This window comes from Panthera pardus, unplaced genomic scaffold (genome assembly GCF_024362965.1).
Source record: "Panthera pardus isolate Hobbes unplaced genomic scaffold, ASM2436296v1 HiC_scaffold_3, whole genome shotgun sequence".
In the NCBI taxonomy this organism is placed as follows: Eukaryota; Metazoa; Chordata; class Mammalia; order Carnivora; family Felidae; genus Panthera; species Panthera pardus.
Window position 1 is genome coordinate 32,522,342 of NW_026526876.1, and position 19,315 is coordinate 32,541,656.

Below are 19,315 nucleotides of genomic sequence, written 5' to 3' on the forward strand. Positions count from 1 at the left end.
GAGCTAGAAATTTAGCTGAGCCAGAATTAGAACCTTCAGATCACATGGCATCTAAAATATAGTAATCAGTAAGACTTCATTCTTAAATAAAATGTTGTTTTAATAAAATACTGCACATATATAGTTTTCTTTTCAAAGATGTCATGACCAGGATGATTGGTGTGAATGGTAATACATGGCGAACTGTATAATTAGTAGCAAAAACAAGGACTCTCAAATAAATAGACTTTAACATTTTTTTAAGGCATATTCTACAAATCAACTGAGACTGAAGAACAGACAAGGAAGAGCTGACTTTTCCTCCAAGAATGTGCTCTTGGTTGGCTTGGGATAGAGAAAGGAGTCATATTTACCCTCTAGGAATCAAAAGTAACATTGGAGTGACCTTTTGGAGAGAGGAATCCTTGTCTCTCCCTGCCCTCTCCTCGCCTTTTTGCCCAAGATTTCAGAACTTAACTAGACCATACAAAGCACTACCCAGAGTTGCCTTTGGGCATCTGAGCATCCGACAGGATGTGGGGCTAGTGGAAAATTCTAGGGAAAGCAGAGCTGAGCTAACAAGGAGGAAGATCTAGTGTGATAGAAGAGAAGCTGACTATACCTGAATGCTCCGACCTAGTACAAATCTAGGTCTCTGTGGCCATTCAGAAAGCCTCGTAAATACAATGACCATAGATATATAATAGAAAAATACAAGAAGCAGAATTACCCCACTAACTACTTATAATTAGACTTTAAGTTGGTCCCCCACTATTGAGAGTCCCTTACCTAAAGATTCAAATATGAACAAAGCCATTTAGGTATTGTTTAACATAAATTGCATGATACACAAGATCCTAAAAAGTCTTCCTTAATGGTCCTGCTTTCCCTATCAAATTCACTGCTCCTTTCCCTTGTCTGGGTAAGGATGGGGACAGGTAGAAAATTTTCAGTGGGGATCTCCCACCTGGGATGATGAACTGACCCTTCCTGGAAGTCTTGCTTTTGTATGTCTAAAAGAACAAGCAAGTCTTCAGGGAAAAATCCAGAATGACCGAACTTTTAACAGACAAGGCTTTCTCAGCTGACTCTAGCACCTCTGGCCCAAAACAGGCTGGCAGAAGATCCTAGCCATCCTCAATCGTTGGCACAGTCATTTGACTTTGAATACTGAAGACTCCACATCCTTTATAAAGACTTCTTGTCTGGCTGGCCCAGGACCCGGGCAAGACAGTAGGGTATGAGGCTGACAGATGCCAGGGGCACCGCTGCACTCTTGCAGAAGGACAGGATGTAGAAGATCAGCTCAATTTGGGATGGGGGTTTCAAAGAGTCAAAGAGGTGCAGGAGGATGAGAGAGACCACAATACAGCTGAGGCGGAATGGGAACCACTTGCTAAGTGTGCCCTTGCAGCTCTCCCGATACATGCTGGAGTTGAGAGCCAGCCCCAAGCCGAAGAGGGTGCCCACATTCTTGAGGAGGCTGGCAAAGGGCGTGGTGTCAATGTGGACCCATTCTGGCCGCTCACACCATCTCCTGGCTTTTTCTAGTGTCCACAGGAGGTCTACACCCAACCCCTTTAGCAGCAGGTAAAATCCAATGGCAAAGCTGAGCAGGAAGAAGGTAATGAGAAAATATTTCTTGAGGCTGGCATTGTAGATGCTCTGGATGTGGCGGAAAGTTTCAGCAACAGCAATGCCTGAGTGGAAGAAAGAATGACAGTGAAAAATTGGGGAAGACTCTGAACCTTCAGCTATGGGTGGGTTTGGAGCAATGGGTGACATATCATCCATCCTGCCATTGTGGCATTAAATCACAGACGCTAGAACAGAGGGTCACCTGGTTTATTCCCGTATGTAACTCCAGTCTGTCCTCAGCCATAGACTCTTTCAAATGGAAGAGTCATGTCACATACATTCTCCTACTTCATGCATCTTTCCTGTCGGGAGTTCTCATATTTCTACTTGAATGTCCACAGGTATGGAGAGCTCACTCCCATTTGGGCAGCCCATTTCATCTTTGAATGGATTCAATTTTTAAAAAATGTTTATCTTGAGACAGAGAGAGAGAGAGAGAGAGAGAGAGAGACAGCATGAGTGGAGGAGGAGCAGAGAGAGAGGAGGGAGAGAATCCAAAGCAGGTTCTGCACTAACAACGCAGAGCCTGACTTGGGGCTCGATCCCAGGAACCATGAGATCATGACCTGAGCCGAAGTCAAAAGCCAGAGCTCAACCAACTGAGCCACCCAGGTAACCCTGAATGGATTTGATTATTTTAAAAGTTCTTCCTTGTGCTAAACTGAAATGTGGCCCCCTCTAATGCCATCTGTTGATCTCAGTTCTTTCCATAGGAGTTAAGTAAATCTAGAGCCTTGTTAACACATGTGAAGACAGTTCTTCTCCTCTCTAACCTAAACATTCTCAGGTCTTTCATATAACATGGCTTCTGGGCTCTTCCTCAAATATGGCACCCAGTGCTCAATGCTACATTACAGTTATGGCTGTCATGAAATTGTTATCTCCCTTGTACTCAACACTCTTCTTGTAATGTTACTGTATTCTGCTCTTACCCATCTCCAGGAGGGAAATTCTACAATTTCCCTAAGGTCTTATATTCCAGTACCTCCCACAAAGTAAAGAAATTCTTTCTTACACTTAACCTAAGTCTTTTCTGCCCCTTATTAATGGGATCTAAGAAAACAGAAGTATAGTTGACCTTGGGTTTGATCTAGGTGGGTCCACTTATATGCAGATTCAAAAAAATGTTTATTTATTTTTGAGAGAGAGAGACAGAGCGTGAGCGGAGGAGAAGAGAGAGAGAGGGAGACACAGAATCTGAAGCAGGCTCTGAGCTGTCAGCACATAGCCTGACACAGGGCTCGAACCCACAAACCATGAGATCATGACTTGAGCTAAGTCGGATGCTTAACTGACTGAGCCACCCAGGCACCCCCATATGCAGATTTTTAAAAATAAATACAGTATAGTAATATAAATGTATTTTCTTTTCCTGCTGATTTTCTTAGTAACATTTTCTTTTCTCTAGCTTACTTTATTGTAAGAATGTGGATATAATACATATAACATACAAAATATGTGTTAGTCGACCATTTATGTTATCGGTAGGGCTTTCAGTCAACAATAGGCTATTAGTAGTTAAATTTGGGGGAGTCAAAGTTATATATGGATTTTCGATGTGTGTATGTGTGTGTGTGTGTGTGTGTGTGTGTGTGTCTGTGTGTGTGTGAGTGAATGCCCCTAATGCCTGCATCATTCAAGTATCAACTGTATTAAGAACTCTAACCTTATAAGAAAAACCAACAGTGGGTTTGAAAATTAATTTACCCAAATAAAGAGCTTTTCTAGGACACTGCTAATTTGGTAGACTCCCTTAAAACTAAACTAGGGGCCATTTCCATTCAAAGACCAGTAAGAAATAAAGAATATACAAAGTAAGGAAATTTAGAGGCACCTGGGTGGCTCAGTAGGTTAAGCGTCCGACTTCAGCTCAAGTCATGATCTCATGGTTTGTGTGTTCGAGCCCCATGTGGGGCTCTGTGCTGACAGCTCAGAGCCTGGAGCCTGCTTCGGATTATGTGTCTCCCCCTCTCTCTGCCCCTCCCTGTTCCTCTCTCTCAGGAATAAATACACATGAAAACCTTTTTTTTTTTTAAGTAAGAAAATTTCATGTTAATTCAAGTGGGTAAGTTAACTTGATGTATTGCAACGTTTCTGAAGCATATTTAATTATGTAGATCTGGGCACTCCTATAGAAATGAATAGTTTCAAGTTGCCCACCCTTGACTTTCAACCCACTGAAATGCTAACAGCATTGGTTATGCCCAGAACATGGATGGAATGCTGGGATTTTGTCCTGGTTTGGGAGACACGGTACAGGAGGGGAGGAAGGGAGACAGCCAGAGCAGCTGATACCTGATAGGACTCCAGCGACAACCTGATGGGGAAAATGAGCAGCAAGGTAGATTCGGGACAAACAGACGTTCAGCTGCACTGCCCAGAATCCCAACCACAAAATGACGTTCAAGCACCTGCAACGGAAGAGGCAGTCATAACAGAACCCAGATACAGATCCTTCAGCAAAAAGAACAGCTCTGGCAGGAATGCTGACGCTTGGCAGACTTAGGTACAGTCAGTGGAATTTTTGTAAATTGAAGCCCGTACTCAAAAGCTCAGAGATACTGGTGTCACGTGGTGAACCCTTACATGTGTGAATGTTAAATATTTTATGTTTGCTAATTAAGCGTTTGCACAGTGGCTGTATTCTCGGAATTCCCTGTAACAGGAGTGTCTTATGTTTCTCTTTCTATTTTAACCTGAACAAGGTGACTCTTTGGTTGGTACAGAAATGGTTTTTTTGTTTGTTTTTGTTTTGTTTTTTGTTTTAAACCTGCCACTACTGCACTACCTGACCCTGAGAAGCTCCTTTACCATATTAGGCTTTGTTTCCTTATCTGTAAAATTCAGGGTTGCTCTCATCGGTCCCTTCCAACCCTGACATTCTGTGACTCTAATGTTTGCTCTCCGCAGAAAGACCACAACTCTGCTCAGGACCAACCCAAGACAGGGTGGGCTAGGGGTGGGGAATGTGAGGAAGAGCAAGGGGTGTGTCAGTTACAGAGTCACCTCCTGCCCTCCACCACCCACACCCCAGTGCTGGGGGTTCTTACCGAAATCTGTAGGTTGGCTTTTTCTTTCCCCGAAACATAGAGAGGGTGGATGTGACCATCACATAGTATACACCTGCTGTACCCATGGCATGACCAGAGGGACTTCCTAAAGGATAGGGAAGAGATGAATGGATGAACTAAAGGTGAAAAGTCTCCATCTGGGAGACTGCTAGGGGATGTCGTCTATCTCATCCACCCACCCTTCTCCTCCTTCTCCTCCTTCTTCTTCATTATCATCTTCTAACATCCTATATATTTTACTTATGTATGATGATTTTGTATATTGTACTTGCATGCCTACACCCATGGCACACCACTCGAATTTTAGTTACACCAGGGCCGGAATCTTTGTCTGCTGTATTCACTGAGGTACTCCAACTTTCTGGAACAGTGTCTGGCACAGAGGAGGTGCTCAATGAATAACATCTGAATGAATGAATATGCTCTGAAGTGAACAAAGGGCTTATGAGAACAAATAACTAAGGTCCATGCTCTAGTTTGGGAGTCAGGGATAGGGTCCCTGAGGAAGGGAGGCTAGAGCCAAGACTTAAGGGTGAGCAAAGGGGTTGGATATTCCACCACCTACTGAAAAAGGAAATCTATCATTCGATTTTACAATAACTGTCTGGTTGTCACTAGTAAAGTACAAGCACAGTGGGGGGTTGTACAGTCAGCTCAGGAAGATAGATCTACTTGACCAGGCCTTGGGGAAGGATAGCCAGGGGCATAGGCTTCTACTGCTTTCCCTTCCCTGGGCCAAGGACCATCATGCAGTTACTCTCATGAGAGTGCTTGGAGAGTCCCCTTGCCTCTCCGGACTAACAATTTATGTTCTGGAAATATTAGGTGATTTCTTTTTTTTTTTTTTTAATTTTTTTAATGTTTATTTATTTTTGGGAGACAGAGACAGAGCACGAGCAGGGGAGGGGCAGAGAGAGAAAGACAGAGAATCTGAAGCAGGCTCCAGGCTCTGAGCTGTCAGCACAGAGCCCGACACAGGGCTTGAACCCATGAACCGTGAGATCATGACTGGAGCCAAAGTCAGCCACTTAACTGACTGAGCCACCCAGGCACCCCTCTTAGGTGTTTTCTAATGTAGCAGCAATATGTTATTCAGAAGGTCTTCTTGAATTGAATTAGAATGGAGTTGTACCCAATTGAAGACCATGACAAAAGCTTGAAGGAGTGGCTCTCCTCATGTCCCCTCAAAGACAGCTTCATCTATAATGAATACTGATAGGTGTCCACAGTGAGCAAGATGCACCCAGCTTCTGTCTCTACAGGGGCTGGGACTCTCACCTGGTCCAGTCTCGCAGGTGACTGGGAACTGCTTTATCAGTGGCACGGAGGTGTTGCCGTAGTAGTCGGTGTCCATGACCCACCAGTATGGACGCTGTCCAAAGAGAATCCTGTAAAAAAGCAGACCTGGCGTCTGGAGTGACTGAAAGAACCCTTTTTTTTCTCAAAGCCCACACCTTTGAGAAGAGAGAGTAGCTTGGGGAGAAGATTCATGCGATCCTAAACAAAACCCTGTTAGCTTTGGTTGCCTCCAAGAAGGAGAACCAAGTGGCTGGAGAGCGGTAGTGGAGGGAGACTTTTTCTGGTACATTCTTTATACAACTTTTGAATTTTGAATATTTGAATGTATTATTTATTCAAACAGAAATAAATAAACCCAAGATCCTAAAAATCCATAGTAATGGAAGCTATGTGACTTAAAAAAAATTTTTTTTAATGTTTTTATTTATTTTTGAGACAGAGAGACAGAGCCTGAGCAGGGGAGGAGCAGAGAGAGAGGGAGACACAGAATCCAAAGCAGGCTCCAGGCTCTGAGCTGTCAGCACAGAGCCCGACGTGGGGCTCGAACTCACAGACTTGTGACATCATGACCTGAGCCAAAGTCAGACGCCCAACCGACTGAGCCACCCAGGTGCCCCAGCTATGTGACTTTTTAAAAACCCCAGCAAGAATCTGTCTGGAAGGATGCATACATTACAGTTTGCAGCTTGGACTTGCATATCTTTCTAGGTCCCTATTCTCTTTCGTCAGGCCTCCGGGAGTCTTGGGTTTCCTCTGACATCAGAGAATGTGCCTTAGCATTCTAGGGAGAAGCACCCTCAGGAGACTTGGCCTCCTTGTTATAAGAATTGTTGTCTGTAAAGACATATATAGCTTCAAGTGCTTGCTTTGTATCCTCTCTGCTTTGGAACAGGGCATCTCACACAAACCACTTTGCCTTTAAAAGTACTAGACACGTTTTTCTTTGTGGAAACAGGTGTCAAAGGTCAGCCACTCCAGAGGTGGAATAGTGATTTTTCACCGAAATCAAAGACAGTCACTAACTCTGACCTCAGAGAAAATCTATGGTTCTTCAACCGAGATCAGATATTTGAAGTAACTCTTTAGCTGTTTACTTTTTAGGATCATGCTATTGAATAAGGGGACATTACAGACAAAACTTAGTCGATTTTTCAACAGAAGTTTCAAAACCACATCAATATGCCTTGGGCCTCTGAGCCCCATGACAACTTTTTACCCTACTTTTAAAGGACTTTTATTGTTTATGACTAAAGAATATTAGAGCTAAAAAGGTCTCAGAATTACCTGACAGTAGACATAGACAGTTTTAAGGATGTTAAAGGTCTTAGATGGCCCAATCTCTTTATTGTCTAGATGAGGAAATAGAAGCCAAACCAGTGATGTTCTAGAGTCCGATGGTACTGGCTAACAATTGAGAAATATTTAGGATTTTTGCAAGCTTGACTGATGAGTAGATTGAAAGTGGCCCCAATGGGAATATATATATATATATATATATATATATATATGTGTGTGTGTGTGTGTGTGTGTGTATTGTGTGTGTGTATACACACACACACACGCACACACACATATATATACAGCAGAAATTGACAAACGCTAAAATTAGGGCTTCCTCCTGCTCCCCAAGAGAGTCAATTCATCAGCACTGAACACAACGTAGTTCTTAAGAGCCTGACCTCTGAAACCAGCTTGTCTGGGCTTAAATGCTGCCTCTGACATTGACTGTCTATGTTGATCTAGTTGTGGTCACTTAACTCAGTGCCTCTGTCTCTTCATCTGTAATATAGTAGTAACCATCCCATATAAAAGCACTTGGCACATGACCTAGTACCTACTAAATGTTCAATAAATGTTAACTAGAATTATTATTAAGGTCCCAGAGATAACCTAAGTTTACAGATTATAAAACAGAAACTCAGAGAGTTGCTTTGACTTGCCCAGGACATAGAGTTGGTAGGTGGCTGAACAAGGGTTGGAGCCCAGTTCTCTGGGTTACTTCTCATTTGTCCATGCAATAGGTTTTTGAATTATCTACATGCTTCCTGATTTCATGCATCATCTTTCTTCTTTCCTGCATCTATCTTTACATTGCCTATTCTGCTTCAAAGTAATAAAACTGTACTTCTTTGCTTATAAGCTAGAATTTCAGACTTTTCACTAAGTCCAGCTGGCCTTCCATCCATACGAAATAGCCTTGCCTGTATCTTCAACTCATTGACAGGGTTTTCTCTGTCTTCCCTCTTTATGTAGATGATCCAAAGTCAGGAGGGGAGTAACCTGTAGCTCCCCGAATAGCATGGAGAAGGCAACTTCCAATGGACAGACATTTCCAGAGAGAATGCCAGCCTCTTCCCTTGCCGATCTCCTCTCTGTCTGGCTCTTACTCACCACTTAAAGACGAGGTTGAGCCAGTCTCCAATCACAGCTACCCAGAGGAGTTTAATGCCCACAGCTTCGCGAAGATGGAACCAGATGGGGAAGAGGACATAGAAGGCATTCCTGAGGTCTGCAATCACGGACACCAAGATGAACCAATCCTGGGAGTCCTGGTAATTCACCTGGAGGTAGTGCGTTGACTGGATCCCAAAGTCATGAAGAACATTCATTCCTTTCTCCATCCTTACTCCGTGGCCCCTCGGGCACCCTTCAGCTGAGCCTTTGCAGTTATTACAGTCTTGGTGGTGATTGCTCTGCTATCAGCCTGTGCCTTGCCCCTGTTTTTATACACCCTGTATCCAGTCTGCAGGTCAACCCAGCCCTGCTCTTTGGACTCAAAAACCACTTTTGTCTAAAATCTATTGATCAAAGGTGCATCACCAGTAGGTTGATGCAAACATGTTCAGGGTGATTTACGTAAAATAGAAAAACGGGCACACAAAAACAGCCTGATTTGCCATGTACTCGGCAGGGCCAATGATTAACTTTGGCATGCTGCTTGATAGTTCAGGGGCTGCCTTCCTGGCTCCGAAACCCAGCCAGAGACACAGGACAGAGTCTAAATCTGCCATGGTTCTTGCAAAGATCCTGATTCCCTGTCTGCAAGTGCACTTATCTGAGGACAAAGAAAAGTCTTGGTACTCTAGCTATCATGTTTTAAGAGTATCACTTTTAAAATACAGTAAATTCTATTGTACTGGGAGCCCTCACCTTGCTGGGCCTTTCTTAATGGCATAGAGTCTATGAAGTGCCTCTGATTTGGGAGATCAAACCCTCTTCCCAGTATTGGCTCTGTATCTCTTAGGGCAGGAAAAGAATCATCTTTGAATGCACTGATTAATTCATTTAATGTCCTTCAAGTTAGGACCTTTGGGGTTTTAACACATAAATTTAAACAATAGAATGAATGTGTGCTCCTGCAAAAACAATGTGATGAATATATGGTTCTATAAATTTTTTTTTTTTCAACGTTTTTTATTTATTTTTGGGACAGAGAGAGACAGAGCATGAACGGGGGAGGGGCAGAGAGAGAGGGAGACACAGAATCGGAAACAGGCTCCAGGCTCCGAGCCATCAGCCCAGAGCCTGACGCGGGGCTCGAACTCACGGACCGCGAGATCGTGACCTGGCTGAAGTCGGACGCTTAACCGACTGCGCCACCCAGGCGCCCCATGAATATATGGTTCTAAATAAAACCACCAGCAAATTGGTCAATGGGGACTAGGGAAAGGGCTTATTTTTTGAAAAAATGTATTTGGATATAGTTGACATGCAATGTTACATTAGTTTCAGGTGTACGATGTGGTGATTCAACATCTCTAGACGTTACAGTGTGCTCACAAGTGTGGCTGTTATCTGTCTCCACGCAATGCTATTACAATGTCAATGACTATATTCCTTATGTTGTACCTTTCATCCCTGTAGCTTATTCATTCCATAACTGGAAGTCTGTATCTTCTATTCCTCTTCAATCAGTTTACCCATGTCCCTCCCTACCGTCCCCTCTGGCAACCATCAATTTGTTGTCTGTATTTTTCTGCCTGATTCTGCTTTTTGTGTCCGTTTATTCATTTGTTTTGTGTTTTAGATTCCACCATGTATGAGTGAAATATATGAGATTTGTCTTTCACAGTCTGACTTATTTCACTTAGCCTAACACCCTCTAGGTCCATCTGCATTGTCATCAATGACAAGATCTCATCCTTTTTTATGGCTGAGTAATATTTCTGTGTGTGTGTGTGTGTGTGTGTGTGTGTGTGTGAGTGTGTATGTGTGCATGTGTGTCTTCTTTATCCATTTATCTATTGATAGATAGTTGGTTTGCTTCCATATCTTGGCTATTGTAAATAATGCTGCAAAAAGCATACGGATGTGTATGTCTTTTTTGAACCAGTGTTTTTGCTTTCTTTGGGTAAATGCTCAGTAGTGGAATTATTGGGTCATATGGTATTTCTATTTTTAATTTTTTGAGGAACCTCCATACTGTTTTCCACAGTGGCTGCATTTATTCTCATCGACAGTGCATGAGAATTCCTTCTTCATCACATCCTTGCCAAAACTTGTTATTTCTTGTTGATGTTGTTGTTGTTGTTGTTGTTTTAGCCATTCTGACAGGTGCAAGGTGATTTTTTTAATTAATTAATTAATTATTATATTTTAAAATTTACGCCCAAATTAGCATATAGTGCAATAATGATTTCAGGAGTAGAATCCAGTGATTCATCCCCTACATATAACACCCAGTGCTCATCCCAACAAGTAGCCTCCTTAATACCCCTTGCCCATTTAGCCCACCCCCCAGCCACAACCCCTCCAGCAACCCTCAGTTTTTTCTCTATATTTAAGAGTCTCTTACGTTTTGTACGCCTCCCTGTTTTTATATTATTTTTGCTTCCTTTCCCTTCTGTTCATTTGTTTTGTATCTTAAATTCCACATATGAGTGAAGTCATGATATTTGCCCCTTTGAAACAGCACATGTGTATCCTTTGGATAAATATCTAGTAGTGCAATTGTTGGATCGTAGGGTAGTTCTACTTTTAATTTTTTTAAGGAACCTCCATCCTGTTTTTCAGAGTGGCTGCACCAGTTTGCATTCCCACCAGCAGTGCAAAAGGGTTCCTCTTTTTCCACATCCTCACCAGCATCTGTCATTGCCTGAATTGTAAATTTCAGCCATTCTGACTGATGTGAAGTGGTATCTCATTGTGGTTTTGATTTGTATTTCTCTGATGATGAGTGATGTTGAGCATTTTCTCATGTGTCAGTTGGCCATCTGGATGTCTTCTTTGGGAAAGTGTCTATTCATGTCTTTTGCCCATCTCTTCACCGGATTATTTGTTTTTTGGGTGTTGAGTTTGATAAGTTCTTTATAGATTTTGGATACTAGCCCTTTATCTGATATGTCGTTTGCAAATATCTTCTCCCATCCTGTCGGTTGCCTTTTAGTTTTGCTGATTGTTTCCTTTGCTGTGCAGAAGTTTTTATCTTGACGAGTTCATTTTTGCTTTTGTTTCCCTTGCCTCTGGAGACAAGTTTAGTAGTAAGTTGCTGCGGGCAAGGTCAAAGAGGTTTTTGTCTGCTTTCCCCTCTAGGATTTTGATGGCTTACATTTAGATCTTATCCCTTTTGAGTTTATTTTTATGTATCCTGTAAGAAAGTGGTCCAGGTTCATTCTTCTGCCTGTTGCTGTCCAGTTTTCCCAACGCCATTTGCTGAAGAGACTGTCTTTAATCCATTGGATCTTCTTTCCTGCTTTGTCAAAGATTAGTTGGCCACACTGATATCTTTTTTAAAGTATTTACTTATTAAGTAATCTCTACACCCAGTGTGGGGCTTGAACTCACAACCCCAATATCAAGAGTCAGATGCTCCTCTGACTGAGCCAGCCAGGCCCCCCTGTAAAGTGATATTTTATTATGGTTTTAATCTGCATCTTCCTTAGGGGATTCTGTATTTTGAGCTTTCTTTCATTTGTAGTTGGAGATTATAAATATCTATATATTATATATATTATATATTTATTTTATTTATATTATATATGCATAAAATAGTCACCAGGAAGTCAATACAATTTTGTTATAGTCCTGGATATAGACAAAGAATAAATAAAAGTAACAAGTACCAAGTTATGAGAAACAATGCTACCTGCTCACCTGCATGAGCAGAAATCATTGTGTAGCAATGCACAGATCAAAACCTCACACACTTGGGTCACCTAAAACTCTGAATGGAGCAGGGGCTGAATCAGGTGACAGACTGACATTTTCAAGGATTAGAGCTACTGGGAATAAAGCTTTTCAAAACTTGCTTGGATTTCCCTTCAGCAAGTACAAGCCTTGTAAGGGGTGGGTCGGGGACAAGGAAAAGAAACTCAGAGCCAATGAGTCTGTAGCAAAGGTTGACAACATTCCATACTGGAAATGATTAAAACATCATCCAGGAGGTATGATCTGGAGTTTCATCCCCACCTCCCCTGGTCTCCCACCCAGCTCAAGCCAACTCCAACTGCCCTTGACCACATTGTATTTGCTGGTCCAAGCAACCCTACCCTGCCACCTCCAGCCTAGAGAGCTGGTGATGGTGGTCGTGGTGACTGTGGGGGCAATGCAGTTGGGCATGTACTTGGAAGTATTGTGGAGGAGAGCATTATGCATTGTCAGGACTGTGAGGCCACAGACAGTAGGCCCCATCAGAAGAGATGGCCCCTTCCTTCTACTCAGATAAGCCTTCCTCAAAAGTATTGAGTAACTATTGTGATGATCCCTGGAGTTTTTATGATCTGAGGTGATTCGAGGGTGAATAGGGCAGCTCCTCTGACCAAACACTCAAAGGCCACTGTCTGGGTCTACACAGGGTTGCTAAGAGCCAGAGACTCTGAGTCGAGTGGAGTTCCATCATGTGTTCAGCAGATGGGGAGCCAGTGGACAGCCTTACCTTCTGGAGGAACCACAGAGAGAATGTTCGTGCTGATAAAGAGTCAAGATGGAGCTGGTACCCCCTTCTGGGCACACGGGGCAGCCTTCTGGCAGGCTGCCTGCCAGGGAGGGGGACCCTCTTGGTCAGAGCAATTGTGTACATCATAAGACCATTTGCTAGTGTTTATCTTTCCACCCTCCAGCTCCTTCCTGCTGCCTCTGGCAAATTTGTATCATGTGCAGGAAAAAATGAGGCCCCAAAAGACCTGAGCTAGAAATCTGTCAGCTAGAAAGCTGACTGAAGAGAGACATTGTAGAGTTCTCAGATCCTCAAAGGACTTGTGGATATTTGAGGTGAATATTGTGGAGAAAGCATTTGAGTTGCTAGAGATTTGGGTGAGGATCCACTCATTTGAAGACCTGTCTCCCAGAGGCAGGGTTCCATCATTTCCCCTACCTCCTGTCAGCTTCTTCAAGAAGCTTCCCAGTTTAACTAAACAAACATTTCCTGAGTAAAGCACCTTGCCTGGCTCTCTGAGGATCCAGAGTCAAATCCCCTGTGTTCTCGGGGGACCTTGACAATGTAGTGGGGCAGAGAGGTCAGGTATTCAACAGCTATGTCAGTTGGGGGATCCTTAAACCAAAGCTGAGTCCTCAGTGGATTCAGAGTCCTTATTATTTTGTCTTCAGTGGAGATGACTCAAGACTTACTAAGCCTTCTGGGGAAATGACCAGCTGAGTCTGGGAAGCAATGAAAATGGAAAATTATAGAGGCCCTTTTTTGACAGGTATACTAGCCGGGCACTCCTCAGGCACTTTCTCCACAAACAGAAACTCAGAGGCTTGGAGATCTTGGTTTGGGAAGAACATGAAGGAAAGGGGCCAGAAAGTACAGTCTGGTTTGCTACTAAAAAAGCACAGCTGCTTCCAGTGTCCTGGCACCTTCTTCTCCAAGAACAAGGTTGACTCATTCACTCAAACAAGTTTATTAGCCGACAGGAAAGTAAAGAGGAAAAGGAGCCAGAATTCACCACACACCTCATCCAAAAACTGCATTTCTTACCAAAAAGAAATTCTGACTTCACTTCCAGCCAAGTCCTGTATTCTGGTCGGGGCTCCGGGCTCTGTTGAGGAAGGAGATGCCTTTACCTTGTATCACTAGCGAGGGTCTTGTCTACACACTGTAGCAGGGATGCAAAACCCAGCTTTGATCTGCAGCTTTGAGCGGGGTAGACTTCTCTGAAGGGTAATGGGCCAAACTGTACAAGATAGAGCTTTATTATTTTTTTCTAATTTCTTTATTTGTTTTTTGGGTGGGTTCCCCCCCCCTCCTACCAAGTGATCACTGGGGGTAGGTGTTTATGGGTAGACAGTAGACACTGGCTGGATTGACTGCTGTCACCTTTTAAGCGAGTGACCCAGTTCATTTTTTACAAAAACATGTTGGGAAAAACAGGTAAAGGGAGATATGGATTAATCATTGTCAACCAGTGAAAATGGCTGACTTATCTCTGGCTTGGTGAGAAAGTTCAGCTTCAGGACCTTGAACTGTGCATTGATTGACCAGGCTGGGGGAGCATGGTTCATGTCTCAGGATGGGCTGGACATTTTGTCCACAGAAAAACACCGGAGGGCATTTGCTTCTTTGTAAACAGTTAAGAACTCCCCTCTCACTACCTTTCTCCTGCCACCCCAAGGTCTGTCTTCTACTAACATATGATGAATCATCAGAACTTTTGCAGGAATCACAGATTCCTATCTTTTGCCTGCCCCCATCTTGCTTAACCGTCCTCCCCAAAGGAGCTGTTGCTTCTTCCAGAGAATATCCTGTTTCCACAAATGGTCAACCAGCCCCCTCACCGCCGGGTGGTAGACATTTCTCTCACTCTTCTTCAACCCTTTGGCCCTGCCAGATCACATGAACGTTCAGGACAGTTCCTGCTGTCAAATGCAATCCTCCCCCACCAGGGGTTAAACTTTTTTGATGGTGCACACCAGAGGCAAGGGAAGTAAGCCTCCAAAACACTGGTCAGAACTTTTTGCAAAAAGCTCATCTTCCCCTTTGTTCTGGTCCGTAGCTCAGAAGCAAAGAGGGGCTGTCTGAGGAGAGACGGGAAATGTGACTCAAGCTGAGAATCCAGCCTCAAACAGCTGTCCCTCCTTGCTTCCACTCACTGGATTCTTTAAAAGAATCCAGGGGACCAAGGAAAGAAGGAGGGGAGGGAAACCAAGTCAGGTCGCAGCCAGGGCTCAGCCTGGTGGGAAGTGGAGTGAGGTGAGGGGGTGCGGGGCAGAAGGAGGGTCTTGGTTTTCCTTAGAAGATTTTCAGAAACACCCTCAGGCCTCCAGCAGGCAGCCCAGGAGACTGCCCCCCCCCCCCACCCCCCCCCACCCCCCCCACCCCCCCACCCCCCCCCACCCCCCGCCCTGCTACCACTAAGATTTAAAAGGAAAAGAAAAGATTACAAAGGAAGATTAAAGAGCTGTGTGACCTTGACTGAGTCGCTAGAGTTGTCTGGGTTTTACTTTTGTCAACAATTAAGTAATAACACTCAGCGTTAACATTCTGAGTCTTAGGTGCTCCTTTGAAAGTGACTCCAGTGAGGCGGTGCCTGACTTTTAATAATCTAACAGAAGTAAATGATTGATTACTGCCAGAAGGAAAAGATAAATGTATTCATATCTTTTTAATTAAAATATTTTCAAAAGTAATGTAGTCACGGGGCGCCTGGCACGCTTGGTCGATGGAGCGTGTGACTCTTGATCTCAGGGTAGTGAGTTCAAGTCCCACACTGGGTGTAGAGATGACTTAAAAAAAAAAAAAAGTAATGTAGTCACATAGTTTTTAGAATTTCAGAGTTCAAAGGAGTATTCAGTGAAGGCAGTTCTTACACCCACCTCTGGGCACCTTCCAGACACCAGGGCTGCCGGAGCCCAGCCGAGACCTGATGAGCACTGAGAAACCCCAGGGGATCTCCAGTGGCAGCAAGCTCCCTGCACGGATGCTGGCATCCAGCCCAGATGTAGGTTGGAGGAGGGGGCCATCCCCTCCCCCTGTTCCCTCCCCCCCCCTTCTTTTTCTCTCCCAGCTCCACCCGGTAGTCCTCTAATCAACTCTTTCTTAATGGCTGCAGAATTTTTATCCCAACAGAAACACCATGTTGTAAGTCAGTTATTAGGCCTTCCCTCTTCCGGAGCCTAGCCGGGGGGAGATAATTAGGAAATCAGTAGTCTTGGACCTTCTTAACCCACACCTTACCCCCCTCTGAGAATTCCCAAATGAGGACCACAGTGCAGAGAAAGAGGAAGAGGTGAGGCCCAGAATTGTCCTGAAAACAAACAGTGAGGTTTCCCCGCCCCCCAGGCCTGGAGAGGGACAAGGAACTATTCTGAGCTATGAAAACACAGCAGGGCTCTGCTAGGAAATAAACAGCCGTCTGTCCCGCCAACGCCTGTCTCCTTGGACACGAGTCCTGACAGCACCCGATCTCTGGCCAGCAGGCAGGAGACAGGGAGAAAGGCAGGAAGACTCTTGCGTGCCTCCCTCCTCTAGGATGAAAGGGAAAGACAGTGTTTGTTTTATTTTTAGGATTTTAAAGATTTCCTTCACTTTAGAAGGTTTGAAGGAGGGTGGCACTGGGGTCACGTAAGTCCAGGGGATCTCTCCAACCTTGAATTCCGGAGAGCAGGAAGCCTGTTGCTCACTCCTCAACCCCGTGCAATGTCAGTCTCCTCTGCTCTACTGGGAAGTCACCATGACCGTCTCACTGACACTTCTGACGGCCACCTTGAAACATTCACCCGCTCTGTGTTCAGTGCGACTCCAGCAAGCTCTTCTTTCCTTTCTCCTCTTCCTCCTGCCATAGCATGATGTTGGGCCCTTCTTGGACACCACCTGGATGTCCCATACATTCCCCAAATCCACGGGTTCCTTCCAGACCTGTTCCTCCTCCAGACTTTCTTGCTTTGCTTGTGTACCTCCTCTTCTCCTGCCATCCTCCAGGCACTGAGCCTGGCGACCTTTGGGTCATCCTTGAGGCTGCCTCATTGGGTTCTGACCATATATTTTCCACTCTTGCTGCTCCTTGTCAATCTCCCTGCCTAGACCTGTTAGCCCCTCCCTTACCTAATGATCTACTCCCTTTCCCACTCCCAGCCCAAGCCATCTGATACACTACTGGTAAAAGAGCCTTCTTACAACACAATTCTTCTCACCTGTCACCTGAAAAATCTCCAGTGGCTCCCCATTGCCTCCAGAGTGAAGTTCAAATTCAAGCTGACTCACAATCAGACCAGGTTATCTTTCTAGCCTTATATCTCCAATCTCTCCTTCATGGATCCCTTGTTCCAGTTATATATCAAATGGTTTGGATTCCCCAGAGGAACCTTGGGTTTCCTAAATTTGCACTTCCCTCTACCTGGAGTACAATTTTCCCCATCTCCAGGTGTCCAGATTCTAACCATGTTCAAGGCCAAGCTAATAAAGCCTTCTCAACCCACTGATGTGCACCCTTCCTCAGATACAAAGGATCACACTGACTGAACTCCCTTAGCACTTTACTGTTCTATCTTGGGGCACTAATCTTGTTCAAACCTTGCATTACCGTTGTTTCGCATATGTCTCAACATTTTTCCTGCTATCTTGAGCCCTGAGGACCAAGAAAACATCTCTTCCAGCTTTCAGAACTGAGCTCTACTTGTAGATCTGATATCAGTATGGTAGCCTGTGTAGGTGGCTGTGATGGGTTTTCCCATCATTGACATATGCCTTTTTGTGTTGTGACTTTGCCTCTCTTCCTATCAAGATGTGAACTTTTTATCTCCAACCTTTGAATCTGAGCTTGATCTTGTGCCTTGGCCAATGGGACCTTAGCAAATGTAATGCAAGCAGAGGCTTGAAAAGTATTCGTTCACTAGGATTTGTCCTTTTTGGGTTGCAGTGGGAACCCTGGACCGCAGAGGGGAGAAGTCAAGGCTGGTCTGTGGAGACTCATTGCTGTGAGTGACCTGAAAGCCAGCCCCAGCCATCAGACATGTGAGTGAGGCCGTCTTAGACCATCTGGCACCAGTCCATCTGCTGGATATCTGCAGCCTTGTGAGTGATCCCTGGTGACTCCAGCAAAAGAACTTCCCAAATGAGCCCAGCCCTGATGGCTGACCTATGGAAAACTGAACAAATAAAATGGTTTGTTGTTTTAAGCCATTAAGTTTCAGGGTGGTTTGTTATGCAGTAACAGAAACACCCAGCAGGTGCTCGTTAATAAACTATTAAATACTAGCTAGTATTCATTGAGCATTTACTATACGTCAAGAACTAGTTTTGGAAAATTACATGGATTAATTCATTTACTCCTCATAAGAATTCTGAGGTAGATTTTATTACTGTCCCCATCTTACAGGTGAGGAAATTGAGGTACAGAGATGTCAAATAAGTTGCCCAAGGTGTAAAAATTACCAGATCTAAACCCCAGCAATCTGGCGCCAGAAGCCCCCTATAAAACCATTATACCGTGTTGCAGAATGAGGAAAACATGAACTCATGGAGTTGCTGCCTCAGAAACACCCTTCCCCACATGCATGCCAAATTCTATGGCATTTTGGGGTCCAATGCTCAGTGTCTGCCTCTAACCCTCTCACCCCATGCTCCTTTGGGTCTATTCCAGGCTCTGAGCCTCTCCTGTGTGTTTCAGGGAAATCCCAGGGTGGGGAATTGATTTCCAGACCTGCCAATGTACACCTACGCAGAAACCCTTCTGTCCCATCTTCTCTGTTCCTGCGACCTTTGTTAGGTTGTTGATTCCTGTGGTGGAGGTCTCATCTGGCGAGGGAATGCTCAGGTTCAGCGTGTCAGTATCGCCCTTTGGACCCATGTCCTGGCTTAACCTGTACAGCCAGGGTGATTTTCTCCAAAGACTCAGAATCTTTGGGCTTCCTTAGACCTTTCTTTCTGAGTTAGTCAAAGGAAAAATTGGATACGAAATGGCTTTTTACAAGACCAAGAATTACTTGAATATACCAACAGTTATTGTTTGCTCAGATTGCAACAAAGATGTATTTAAGCACCCATAATGGGCATGACACCATGCTGAGCACCAGGCCAACGGGGCCAACAAGACATGGTTCTTGCCCCAGAGAGCTCAGTCTCTTGGATGGGGAGTGAAGGGAAGATATGTGTAGATAATGAACTAGAATCCAGTGCATGAACCTCTTCTATAGGGTTCTGTCCAACATACTGAGACACCAGGGACAACAAACCAACTAGGTTTGCTCAGGGGGTGGTATTTGAGTTGGGTTTTAGAGGATGAATAAGCATCACCAGAGGAAGAAGGGAGGAAGGCAGAAGAGGGAGGAACCAGAGGAAGGCAGGAGGGAGTGCATGGGCAGAGGTGTGAATGGATGGGAATGGAGTGGGGAAGCACACACAGTTGGGCCATCTGGAGTGCAGGACACCATGATGGCAAGAGGTGCTGAAA

The 19,315-nt window shown here is 44.4% G+C and overlaps 1 protein-coding gene across 2 annotated transcripts; it reads right to left on the minus strand.

The window, feature by feature from the left end:
• Positions 1–222: 222 nt before the first annotated feature.
• Positions 223–8,846, minus strand: G6PC1 (glucose-6-phosphatase catalytic subunit 1). 2 transcript variants are annotated; one of them, XM_019435499.2, is made up of 5 exons: positions 8,549–8,846; positions 5,967–6,076; positions 4,668–4,773; positions 3,913–4,028; positions 223–1,679 (listed from the first exon to the last, which is right to left on the minus strand). In XM_019435499.2, exons 1-5 carry the CDS (start codon positions 8,590–8,592, stop codon positions 1,168–1,170), a joined length of 888 nt encoding a protein of 295 aa, XP_019291044.1. In that variant the 5' UTR covers positions 8,593–8,846; the 3' UTR covers positions 223–1,167. The 2 variants fall into 2 exon arrangements, with proteins under 2 accessions (XP_019291044.1, XP_019291042.1); XM_019435497.2 differs by having other exon boundaries at positions 8,379–8,846.
• Between the last annotated feature and the right edge of the window lie 10,469 nt (positions 8,847–19,315).

What these genes read in the sequence shown, in the direction of transcription:
- G6PC1 (XM_019435497.2), bottom strand. Translation starts at nt 8,608, where the DNA reads ATGGAGAAAGGAATGAATGTTCTTCATGACTTTGGGATCCAGTCAACG. An exon ending in CTCAACCTCGTCTTTAAGTG is followed by an intron (nt 6,077 to 8,378) that starts GTGAGTAAGAGC and finishes GCTTTTTTACAG; the next exon opens with GATTCTCTTTGGACAGCGTC. An exon ending in TGTCGCTGGAGTCCTATCAG is followed by an intron (nt 1,680 to 3,912) that starts GTATCAGCTGCT and finishes TCTTCCACTCAG; the next exon opens with GCATTGCTGTTGCTGAAACT.